This window comes from Gopherus flavomarginatus, chromosome 2 (assembly GCF_025201925.1).
Source record: "Gopherus flavomarginatus isolate rGopFla2 chromosome 2, rGopFla2.mat.asm, whole genome shotgun sequence".
NCBI lineage: Eukaryota > Metazoa > Chordata > Testudines > Testudinidae > Gopherus > Gopherus flavomarginatus.
In genome coordinates, this window is record NC_066618.1 from 28,952,682 (window position 1) to 28,965,438 (window position 12,757).

The window sequence follows — 12,757 nt, forward strand, 5'->3', positions numbered from 1 at the left end:
CCAGTGGCGTTAGTGGTGTGAGTTTTTCTGCTATGTACTGTGCTTTTAGTTCCAAAACTGCCCACTTTCCATCTGACAAAACATCCTCTTACCCTTGGAATTTCTTCGTTTGCTGTGTCTGCAATGGTCTATGTGAATGCTTACTGTGTTAATACATAACCTTTTGATTTCTCTAGTCTGTATTGCTCTACCCTAATCTCTTTAGGGAATAACTTTCTATACATGAGGCATCTTGTCGCCACTTCAGAAGTTCATTCCTTGAATGTCTATATGTAACATGATTGAAATAATTCATGCATAAATCAAATTAATGCTGTCTGTGCTGCTATAGTTAGATTGGAAAAATTGGTTCTTTGACTTCTGAATCTCATCTACTTATCAGGAGTGAAAGGTGAACAAGTTGAATTGATATTTGTATCTACTGAATATGAGCACAGTTGTGTTTTATTAAAAATGTCACTAATATTAAAGACTTGACATTCATGATGCACTCTAGCTGTAAGCTCTTCAAGAGTCTACATCTGTGTATGGCATATAGTCTAGAGGGGTCTAGTATTCCATTTTAAATGTATGCTGACTCTAGAGTCTCAGGGTCACTGGCTGTAATACTACTTAGCACTTAGCACTTTGATAATAAGTGAACTCTGATGATAATGAATATTCACAAAGCTCTGACAGGTAGCATATCTCTAGTTTACAGATCTGTAAACTTATTCAGAAGTTGTGAATTGACCAAGGCTACAGAGTGAATTAGTGACAGAGACATTGTTTTCTACTGCTGCTCATACCAAGCGAGCATGCACATTACCAGATAGCGTTGGACATGAGATTTCTCCCCCCTACCCCCAACACTACATCTGGTGTGATTTATCCAGTTTGAAACTTTGATATTAATGGATACTATCAGATGAGTTAAGCTTGTGTGCTTCTGTTAACTGATCCTAGTTTGGAATTTCAGGAACTGGAGACACCATTCTCAGTGAAGAATCTTTGATTCTGGAATAGTCTTCCCTTAAGCCATGTCTACACTAGCAAGCTTACAGTGGCACAGCTATACCGATACAACCATGCCACTGTAAGATCGCTCGTGTAGCCGCATTATGCTGGCGGGAGAGAGCATCTCCCACAACATAATCCTATGAACGCGAGCACTTATGCCAGCAAAACGTGTGTCACTCAAGGGTGTTTGCTCACACCCTCGAGCGGCATAAGTTTTGCTAACATAAGTGGAAGTGTAGACACAGCCTTTGACTTACTGGACCCAATTCAAGGTTATTCCTGTATTTATAGGTAAACTGTATTTTATTACCTTCAGTGTTTAAATTATTTCCTTTAAATCTAAAATGTCTTTTGTGTGCTGTAGCCCAGTAGGCTATTTCTCCATTATTTTTTGAAATCTCAGTTTTTAGGAAAGTTGTAGGTGTCCCCTGAGACTTTTTTAAAATTGAGGTTTTCCTATATCAGGGTGCCTGTTGGACTGATAGGGGGGAGAGATTTTTGGTTTAACTTCTAATTCGTGGCATTTTCACCCTGAGGCTTATATGGATGCACTTCCCTTTGTTTGTATTTAAAATAATAATAATAATAATAATAATAATAAAAAAAGCACAGTGGTTCCCAAACTTGGGTTCATGAACCCTCATGTTACAGGGGGCTCTTGGGGGGGGAATTCCCTAAGGGCAGACAGAGCTGTCCATAGGGACCCTGGGCAGCATAGGGCCAGCAGCCCGGAGGTTTGGGGACTTCCAGGAGCTAAGCAGCTCAAAGCAAGCATATCTATCACACTGAGGAGATTTAAACTTCAAGACTCCTTTTTATGAAATGGAAGGGAGAGGTGGATATTTTTTGCTGTTTTTTAAAATTAAATAGGCTGCTAGTGTTTTTAAATTATTTTGAAGAACAAAACCTTGTCTTTTGTGTGCTGTAGCCCAGTAGGCTATTTCTTACCTTGTGGTAAGGTTCATTGTTTGCCTGGACTGCTCAAGACCTGAATGCTTGTGTAGGAGGAACTCGGAGTTGGCTTCTTAAATACCTTCAGGCTGTTTCACATCTGATACTCCTTGACGAAAATAAAGAGCCAGAGCCAGTATGTGGGAGTGATGAGGGTCATGTGTTGCCCCTGTATCAGCATGCCCCCCTTTTTTCCAGTGGCCCCCACGGGCCCCCTATTTTTCTGACGGTGTCCCCCTGGGTTCTCACTTTTTTTTTCTACTGGCTCCCCTGATAGGAGCCTTGTCTTATAACAGGCTTAATCAAAAGTGACACAAGCTGCAAAAGTGAGGTCTTAGAGTGTTGCAGTTTTCATAAAGTAATAAAAATACTGTAATGATAAATAATAGTGTGTAATAAGCATGTCATAAAAACAAATTTTATGTTTCCACAATCACTTTTTTATATTTATGCTGAGGTAAGGGTGAACATTTTTAGGAGGGGATTCATGAGACTTGACATTTGACTGAAAGGGGTTCGCAGGTTGTTAAAGTTTGGGAACTACTGAAATAGCATGAAATCCTTTTAACTTATGGTAATGCTGTTATCTGAAATAAGTGATTATGCTTGGAATTTTGTATTTGAGGGTTCATGTTAGTGGTTCTCAAACTCTTTACTATCAAATTATACTTCTATCAGAGCAGACAGGCTCAGCTCATGCATTTAGATGAGTTTAATGTAAACTACAATGAAAACTTACCTAAAAGAAAATAAAAATGTGTTCTGTAGAGTTACCTTCACCTTGACGTGTTTCCTTGAAGTGAATGAGCTTGTTTTTGTGTGCACAACTTTTCTGGGGGTGAAAATGTTGACCTAAATTGAATAATGTTTAAACCAACAACCTAAAAACAGTTTTCAGGGGAGCCCTTGTTTATCTAGAACATAAGAAGATTGCCAGAGGATGTTGTGAAGGCCGAGACTATAACAGGGTTCCAAGAAGAACTAGATACATTCAGGGAGAGTAGGTCCATCAATGCCCACTAGCCAGGATTGGCAGGGATGGTGGCTCTAGCCCACCGCTTCTCAACCCATGGGCTGCATGCAACCCACTTAACACATAATTGCGGCCCAGCTCAACTGTGTGCAGAAGGCTGGCTCTCATGGCAGGATCCAGGTTTCCAGCTGCGCAATGGGGTTTGGGCTGCCCAGCATAGCAGGTTCTGGGGCAGGGGCTATCTGGCCCCTGCTGCCCAGGTAGTGCACATGTGGCCCAGAGTGATAAATAAGTTGAGAACCACTGCCCAAGCTTCTGTTTGCCAGAAGCTGGGAATGGGTGGAAAGGGTTGGATCACTTGATGAATACCTGCTCGGTTCATTCCTTTTGGGGTTCCTGGCATTGACCACTGTTGAAAGATGGATAGTGGGCTGGGCTGGATGGACCTCTGGTCTGACCTAGTATGCCCCATTCTTATGGTCAGTGGTTGAAAGTTGAAGCTAGACCATTTCAGACTGGAAATAAGGTGTACGTTTTTACTAGTGAGAATAATTAACATTGGAACAGTTTACCAAGGGTTGTGTTAGATTCTCCATTACTAGCCATTTTAAAGTCAAGAGTGTATGATTTTTGTACAAGGTGTGCCCTAGGAATTTCTTTGGGGAAGTTTTATGGCCTTGTAATATAAGAGGTCAAACTAGATGATCACCATGGTCTCTTCTGGCCTTGGACTCCATGAAAATGTTCCTTCCCGAAAGGGACCAGCATCCCTTTGCTGCCTGAGCACCCACAGTAGTGATTTTGAATGGAGGAGGATGAGGAGGAGAATATCACCGTTTATAGTGTTGAAGCTACAGTTGCCACCAGAAGCCTGGTGTGTCACTGGACAGGAAACCTTGCTCAGATCCTGTTGCCCTGTTTAGATGAATGAGACATGCCAGTTAGATCTGGAACAGGCATACAGGAAATATAAAAGAAAATGTCATACAGCATTTTACCTCTTCTTAATTTCAAGACTGTAAATTAGAGGCAAGTTTCAAATCCTATACAACCAGTGTACCTATTCTGAAGTACAGTTTCCGCTCTCATGGAATGGTGGATTATTACTGAAGAGAACATTTACCTGCCAAACGATCTGTCCAACACACTACTTGCTCTTTTCCCCACTGCAGCACTGTTAAGACCTTAACTGCACAATGGACACACTAAACCACTTTTTAACTTACCCTGCACTTTGAGGAGCACATAGTTCACGTGTTGTCACTGATTGCATTTCTTTGAAGTGAAGAAAAACAGAAAATTTATTTTCATGAAATGAAAGTGTGGATAGGCTGTTTCAGTAGTGGTCTCCTTAATACTATGTACAATGGTAAATATTATGTATTTCCTTTTGATATTCCCATTTATTCAACTGACTAATATTTTCCCTTTTATCGTAGTATTACACCTGCTAGCTCATATTCTGTTGGTTATCTATAATTCCTAAATCCTTTTCGAAACCACTGCTTACTAGAGTACAATTCCTCTATCCGTGTTCCTCACTTTTTCTATTAAATATTATTTCCCCCCACTTTAATTACAGATAGGAATATTGGCCAAGATTTTCGAGTGAAACTAGTAATTTTTGGGTGCCCAATTTAGATGTTTTAAAACAGCCTGCTTTTTAGAAAATGTTACATATCCACCATCCAAAAAAAGACCCCATGGGTGCCTTAACTTGGACATCCCAAGTGACTAGATGTAGCAGAAAGTGTTTATACTCCTGTCAACTGCATCATTGAAGCAGGCTGTCTGTTAGTCTATAAGGTGCCACAGGATTCTTTGCTGCTTTTACAGATCCAGACTAACACGGCTACCCTCTGATAATTGAAGCAAGAGCATCACTGATGTTATAAGCACACATCTAACACATTTGTGTGTGTTTTTAAGCTGGCTCTGCAGAAGAAGGGAAGGTACCTTATAAATCTAAAGATTCTATTTAAAAATAAAATTGAAAAAATACATTTTTACTACATATTAAAAAATTCATATTTAAAAAAATCTCACATAGCAAAACGTTCTGGCTACAGCACTGCACTACCCCGTAATTCAGTTACAAGCAAAACCGATTAAAGTATTACACAACTGTATTGTAGAGCAACACCATTTGTATAAAATGTTACACTAACGTGGCACACTTAAGATCAGGGCCAGAGCAGTATTGTGCTATCCTGTTCCCTTGATGTTTACCATTGACTTTAAGCCTAAGGATCCTTCAAAATGTGAAACACATTTTTGTTGATCACTGATCTCTTCACTTGGAAAGGAGCTGTGTCTTTAAGAAATCTGAATTGTGCTGTGTTTTGCCTTCCAATGAAGTGCTCACTCATTTGAATCAGAATAAGTAATAAAAGTTGCACAGCAAGATTTGCATTTTAGTTTGTGGGGATGAAAACAGGCTATTACCCGTATCTGTATATGCCGAATCATAGTAAATACCTTTTACAATTATAGTACTTGTGAATAATCACTCATGCAATTTGCACAGCAGAAAAGAAAACTGCTGGACTGAATATTCATACATGAGCTGAATGAGTCATACATACTATCTAAATTATACATGTGTAAGTCCAAAGATCAGTACAGAGCCCTTAAATTGTGAACCTACATTAAAAATGATATCCTCTATTCTCTCTTCAATGAGCTTGTACTGCTTTTTGTTCCTGTTCATACTGAAGAGCCAATACAGCTTACACTCACGGGTTGATAAGAAGGACGGTTACCAGTCCTACTGCACCGTCTGTCACGGGGGAAGGGAGAAGAGCGGATACTGCTCTTCACTGCTGCAGCATCGCGTCTACCAGCAGCATTCAGTAGACATAGGGTGATATTGAAAGAAGTCAAGAAACGATTTCTTTCCCTTTTCTTTCACTTGCGGGGCAGGGGGAGTAAATTGACCAGCTATTCCCTGAACCACACCGGGCAATGTGTTTGAACCTACAGGCATTGGGAGCTCAGCCAAGAATGCAAATACTTTTCGGAGACTACTGGGGACTGTGGGATAGCTGGAGTCCTCAGTACCCCCTCCCTCCCTCCGCGAGCATCCATTTGAGTCTCTGGCTTCCCGTTACGCTTGTCACGCAGTACTGTGTAGCCTGTAGATTTTTTTTTCAAACGCTTTGGCATTTCGTCTTCTGTAACGGAGCCTTGATAGAACAGATTTGTTTCCCCATGCAGCGATCAGATTCAGTATATCCCGTACGGTCCATGCTGGAGCTCTTTTTGGATTTGGGACTGCATTGCCACCCGTGCTGATCAGAGCTCCACGCTGGGCAAACAGGAAATGAAAATCAAAATTTCGTGGGGCTTTTCCTGTTTACCTGGCCACTGCATCGGAGTTGAGATTGCTGTCCAAAGCGGTCACAGTGGTGCACTGTGGGATACTGCCCAGAGGCCAATACCGTCTATTTGCAGCCACACTAACCCTAATCCAATATGGTAATACCGATTTTAGCGCTACTCCTCTCGTCGGGGAGGAGTACAGAAACCGATTTAAAGAGCCCTTTATATCGATATAAAGGGCCTCGTAATGTGGACGGGTACAGTGTTAAATCAGTTTAACACTGCTAAAATCGGTTTAAATGCGTAGTGTAGACCAAGCCTGAGTGATCTAGATTCTGTTCCTCCTGTCTGTCATCAGAATTGTTTGCTTGATTCCAGTTACTTGCATACTGAGAGTACAATTTCAATAGAGTGCAATTAAACAGATATAACTTGGCTAATGGAGCTAGCAGAACTTTCATTGTGCGAGAAGTAGATAATCTAATTTGACTCTCAGAGCCCAGGCTTAATTTACAGGGCTAGCAATTGGGAGCTGTGAGGATTTCTTTTAACATGCAAACTGGAATACATGGGACTTAGACAGTTAAGTATCAAACAGATTACTGATGTAAACTATCTCTGTTGTTCTATGTAAAGCATCCATCTCATTTAACACAAGAATAAAAATCCAATGGCATCCTTCCACAATACAGGCAAATGTTAATTTGGATTGCAATTTCACTAAATGTTCTACAGTCACTAACTAGTGTAGGAAGAAAATCAGGTATCTTTATGTACTCCTATCAATCACTTTAACATCTGAAAATTAGCAATTCTTGACTAGGCAGAGGGCTAGTCCGATCATGAAACAAAATTTATAATCCTATAATCCATTTTTTAGAGTTGCTGTTCAGAGTATAACTACAATTTGGGAGTATGCAACATTTTCATAACCTTATGTGAAATTCTTTATTTACTGTATTCAAGTGCACAAAAAGATACTAAGCATGTCACAGAAACAAGTAAAGACTCATATCTGCCCTGTAGAATTTACACAACAGGTGGTGATGTCATGTTGTGGCTCACTGATGGATGGGTAGAAAGAGGGGAGGCAAGAGCTAGGGCAGGGGTCAGCAGCCTTTCAGAAGTGGTATGCCAAATCTTCATTTATTCACTGCAATTTAAGGTTTTGCATGTCGGTAATACATGTTAACATTTTTAGAAGGTCTCTTTCTATGTCTATAATATATAACTAAACTACTGTTGTTTGTAAAGTAAATAAAGCTTTTAAAATGTTTAAGAAACTTCATTTAAAATTAAATGAAAATGCAAAGCCCCCCAGACCCGGGCAGCGTGAGTGCCACTGAAAATCAGCTCGCATGCCATAGGTTTCCTACCCCTGGGCTAGGAGGTTGAGACAGTCGAACATGTACCTATCTTGGCAGTTCTGTTATGTCAAGCTTTTTTATTACCATTTTACTTCTCTCAGGCAATAAGGCAGGAATGAGCAGATAAAACAAAATCCAGATGATGAATTGGATAAATCAGCCGAGATAGCAATACTTACAAAGAATCTGTTAAAACACATTCATTAGCAATGGATACAACAGTTAGATATGTAGATTTCCAAATGTGCTTGCAAAACAATCAAAGAACTTGAATATGTATAGTTCTTCATGATCCAATTGCATGTAATTACAAATTGGCAAGATCATGTACTATTGTTAAGTGAACATTAAGCATACAACAGTTAGCATCATAAAGCAAAATTATGAGTCTCAGGTGTTTAAAGTGATATCCACTTGGTACATACATTCTTCCCACTTTTCTCCATCTTCCCACATCTTTGTGATCCCCCTACTTCCTAAAAAGAATGGCGCTAATTTTTGTCTGCACATATTTGAGCTAAATGTATATACAGTTTTAAGTTGAAGAGTAATAAAGTTAAATTCGGACACCTTGGAACTACATTAATAATGAGGAAATCCCATAACAGGAAAGCACAATTAATCCCTCAGGAGGTCTTTCTTCTGTTTAAAGGGATAGTATCAGGTCAACTTTGGCCTATAAATTTCGCTAAACAGATTATATAACCTGAGGATAACAGAATTATTTTTATATTAAAAAAAAAAATCAAGTTTAGCTAACCCTGCCACCCACCTCCTAGTTCCATGCTGTTTACACAACACAAACTTTGCAGCACTGAGAAGCTGTAAGTGAAATGACTCCATTTTAACTTTTTTTTTAACTATGTATTTGTATGTGATTGTAAGTGGTTGTCAAACTTGCCCCATGTCCTCTAAAGCATTGATTGTATCTGGTTTGAGCTGGGGTATGTATGTGGGGTTTTTTTGTTTTGTTTGTTTTTGGGGTTTTTTTGGTCAGTGCTTGTCTTAGAAGTGTGCAATTTATTTTCCACTGGAACTACTTTTGTAGTGGTAAGACAGTGGTTGTGTTTGGTATTTTTAAGGAATCATTTTCTGTTGTGCCCTGAAACTCTACTTCCCCTTTTTATTTCTTATATTGCAACTTATTTGATCTCAGAAGCAGTCCAACTTTGCAATTCATCCCTTTATCAACACAGATTCAAAGATGTTGGCTGCTTTATTTCTTCTCAGTCTGGTTTGGATCTGAGGTAGTGGTATAATTGGAATCATTAATAGAAATCTGATGGTTGAAGTTTTGTATTGTCTCAATTTCTCAAATGTCCAGTCTTTTTGTAAGAACTGATCTAAGTAAAATATTTAACTAGGAAAAACAAAAACCTGTGAGACAAGGGGCAGTCACAGATTTTTTTTAAGACAAGACTATCATCATCATTACTTCTGGCTGACCCTTTACACAACACAAGCCAGAGAATTTTCATTCAATAATTTCTACATTAAGACCATCACTCCTGGTTGAGGTAAAGCATGTGTCTTAGATCTCCAATCTTCATTTAAAAGACTTCAAGTGATGGAGAATCCGACAGACCTTGAATCATCCTTGTAGCTCTTTTCAGAACTCTTTCCAGTTTAACAGCCTTTTTGCATTGTGAATTCCAGAACTGGGTGGTGTATTCCAGTAAGTCTTGCTAATGCTGTACATAAGAGGTAATGCCAGCTCCCTGTTCCTATTCTGTCCCCCATTTGCTACATTCAATGACCGTGTTAGAGCCCTTTCAGCCATTTCATTGCACTATGAGCTCATGCTCTGTTGGTTATCTGCCGTGACTAAGGTTAAGATTTGGTCATGGTCATTTTTAGTAGAAGTCACGGGCGGGTCATGGGCAATAAAAATTCACAGAAGCTCTGCAACCTGTCTGTGACTTTTGCTGCTATGGCTCCATGGTCTCCCAACCACCACAGTGGCAGGGGATATGAGGGGTTCCCCCTCTGCCCATGACAGCTGGAAGCTGCAGGGAGCCCTCCCTCCACCCATGGTGGCTGGGAGCTGCAGAGTGACCATATTTCCCAAAGAGAAAATGGGACACCCCCAGTTGCTCACCCAAGGCATCCCTGAGGCTGTCTCCCATCACTGGAACCCTGAGGAGGGCCCCCTCAGGAGTCTGTCACCTGTCACTGGAATCTTGCAGGGGGCCCCCTGTCGCTTGTTGCTGCTGTTATCTGTCACTGGAATCCTGCCACGGCCCCTCTGGCTACCAGCTGAAGATTCCTGCAGCCCGTGTGATTGAAGCAGAGAATGTCATGGAGTGTTTGGCAGTCACGGATTCCATAACATAAACATAGCCTTAACCATGACCTCCAAATGCCTTTTACAGTCACTACTTTCTAGGATACAGTCATCCATTGTGTTCATGTTACCTATGTTCAAGTTTGAGATATTCAGAATATGCCGTATATTAGTTGGGTCAGGAAGCCTTCAAGTACAGGTTTAAATGTTTCTAAATAGGAAGAGTATTTTTAGTGGAGGTGTTCTGAATGCTGTGTTTTCCTTTATAGAGTTTTTGATGAATGCTAATTTTCTGTGTAAATGTGGGACAAAAGATGACTGTTACACACGTCATCACACTTCACTACACCTGAGGAATCTGAAATCAAGCGAAGTAAATGTTACCAGAGATAAATAAAAAAAGAGCACAGGTAGTGAAGTAAACTTAGGGTATGTCTACACTACCCGCCGGATCGGCAGGCAGTGATCGATCAATCAAGGATTGATTTATCACATCTAGTGTAGACATGATAAATCGATCCCCAATTGCTTGGCCATCGACTCCTGTACTCCCACTGTGGCAAGAGGCAGAAGCAGAGTCAACGGGGGAGTGGCGGCAGTCGACCTTGTGCCGTGAGGACTCTAGGGAAGTCAGCCTAAGATACGTCGACTTCAACTATGCTATTGTTTCAGCTGAAGTTGCGTATCTTAGGTTAATTCTCTTCCCCCCCCCCCCCCACCCCCGGCCCCACACACACAGTGTAGACCTGGCATTAGATTTAAAAAAAATAAATTATCCAAGAAACAGGTAAAGACTTTAGTTTAAAACATGTGATTTTAAAGTTGATTCTCTAATATTTGGCCATCACTTAGAAGTTATAAAACTGTATACACTTTGTGCTGAGAATTATAGTCAAATGTCAAAACAGTGTCTTTTGGAACAGATCAGATCCAATTAATAATGGTATCTTGTAATTACTGACTAAAATAATAAATCAAGCAATTGTTTCGTAGCTGCTGGATATAAATGACTTTTATACAGCATAACCGGATAAGATCGTGTGATATTAAAATAAATATTAACAAGTTCCTTCTCATTTTGTGTTATCAGAATTCTTTATGGCATTCCAGTGTGATGCTGTGGCCGAAAGGACTAATGCAAACCTTACACATGTTGAGAGTTGAATCTGGAATTAAGAGTAGGGAGGCTGTGTTATCTCTGTATTTGGCACAGGTCTGACTCCTACTGGAATAGTGTCTCCAGGTCTGGTGGTGTAAAATCAAGAAAGATGTTGATAAATAGAAGAGGGTTCAGAGAAGAGCCACAAGAATTATTAAAAGATAGGAAAGCATGCCTTATAGCAGGGGTTCTCAAACTGGGGATCGGGACACCTCAGGGGGTTACAAGGTTATTACATGGGGCGTCACAAGCCTCCACCCCAAACCTCACTTTGTCTCCTGCATTTATCATGGTGTTAAATATATTTAAGTGTTTTATATGGGGGGGAGGGAATCGCACTCAGAGGCTTGCTATGTGAAAGGAGTCACCAGTATAAAAGTTTGAGAACCACTGCCTTACAGTGAAAGAATCCAGAAGCTCAGTCTGTTTGTTAACCAAGATAAGTACCTAAATGGTGAACAAAACTTGGGTAATGAGCTCTTCAATCTAGCAGACAAAAGTATAACAAGCTCCAATGGCTTGGAAGTTGGACATTTGACAAATTCAGGCTAGAAATAAGGCATACATTTTTAACTGTGAGGGTTATTAACCATATGCATATAAGATTGCTAGTTAGTAGCAAGGATTTTTAATACAATTATTCAGGAATAGTACTCTATGATAGGTCTGATGTTACCTATTCTCCAGTGTTTTAAGAAAGGGAGGAGTTATCTGAACAGTTACAGACCTATTAGTCTAACCTCAATAGTATGGAAGACTATGGAACACATGATGAAAGAAAAAGAAAAAACGAATGGAGGTAAACAGCGAAAGGAATGTAATGCACCATGGGGACATGGGTTTACCAAGGGTAGATTGTGCCAGACTAACCTGATTTCCTTCTTTGAGAAAATTAATTTTTTTTGAAGGAAAATGCAATAATATACTTGGACTTTAATAAAACATTTGACATGGTACCAAATAGCAATTTTTTAGTTAAATTAGAGAAGATGGGGACTAGCACAAGAACTGTAGGTACTTATGGAACTGGGTGATGGAGAGAAGGCAAGGGAGGGTGCTGAAAAGTGGAGGGAGGTTAGTAGTGGAGGGGTTTAGATTGGAGGGAGGTTACTAGAGGAGTTCCTCAAGATCTTTCTTGGGATTAGTCTTGATCAGTATTTTTATTATTGACCCTTGGCACAAAACGTAGGAGTGTGCCAGTGAAATTTGCTGATACAAAGTTGGGAGTTATCAATACAGAGGAGAATCAAAGTATTATACAGAAATATCTAGCAGACCTTGATGACAGGAATGATGGCATTAAAGTCAATGGTAAAAAGTGCAAGGTCATGCACTAGGGTCTAATAATAAGTTCTGTTACAAGCTGTGGTCTCCTCAGTAGGAAATGATAGAGGAAGAGAGAGACCACGGTGTGTGGATTGATCATAGGATGATGATGATGAGCTACCAGTGTGATGGAGCTGTGAAAAAGTCAAATGCGATCCTAGTATGTATCAGGTGAGGAATTTCCAACAGAGAGAAAGAAGTATTAATGCCATTGTATAGGGCACTGTTAAGATCTCATGTGGAATACTATGTACAATTCTGGTCACCCATCTTTAAGAGAGATGAATTCAAACTGGAACAGGTGCAGAGAATAGCTACGAAAATGATCAGGAGAATGTAGGTTCTATTTTAGGAGAGGATAATGGAAGAGGTTGGCT

The 12,757-nt window shown here is 40.0% G+C and overlaps 1 protein-coding gene across 1 annotated transcript in view; it reads left to right on the forward strand.

Annotated features, from left to right (window-relative positions):
- Nucleotides 1-12,457, forward strand: part of LOC127044380 (cullin-2-like) — a 38,362-nt gene extending 25,905 nt beyond the window's left edge. The window contains exon 5 of the mRNA XM_050939178.1: nucleotides 12,433-12,457. Coding sequence (XP_050795135.1) covers nucleotides 12,433-12,442 — 10 coding nt within the window. The 3' untranslated portion in view covers nucleotides 12,443-12,457. The remainder of the gene's footprint in view (nucleotides 1-12,432) is intronic.
- Nucleotides 12,458-12,757: the final 300 nt, after the last annotated feature.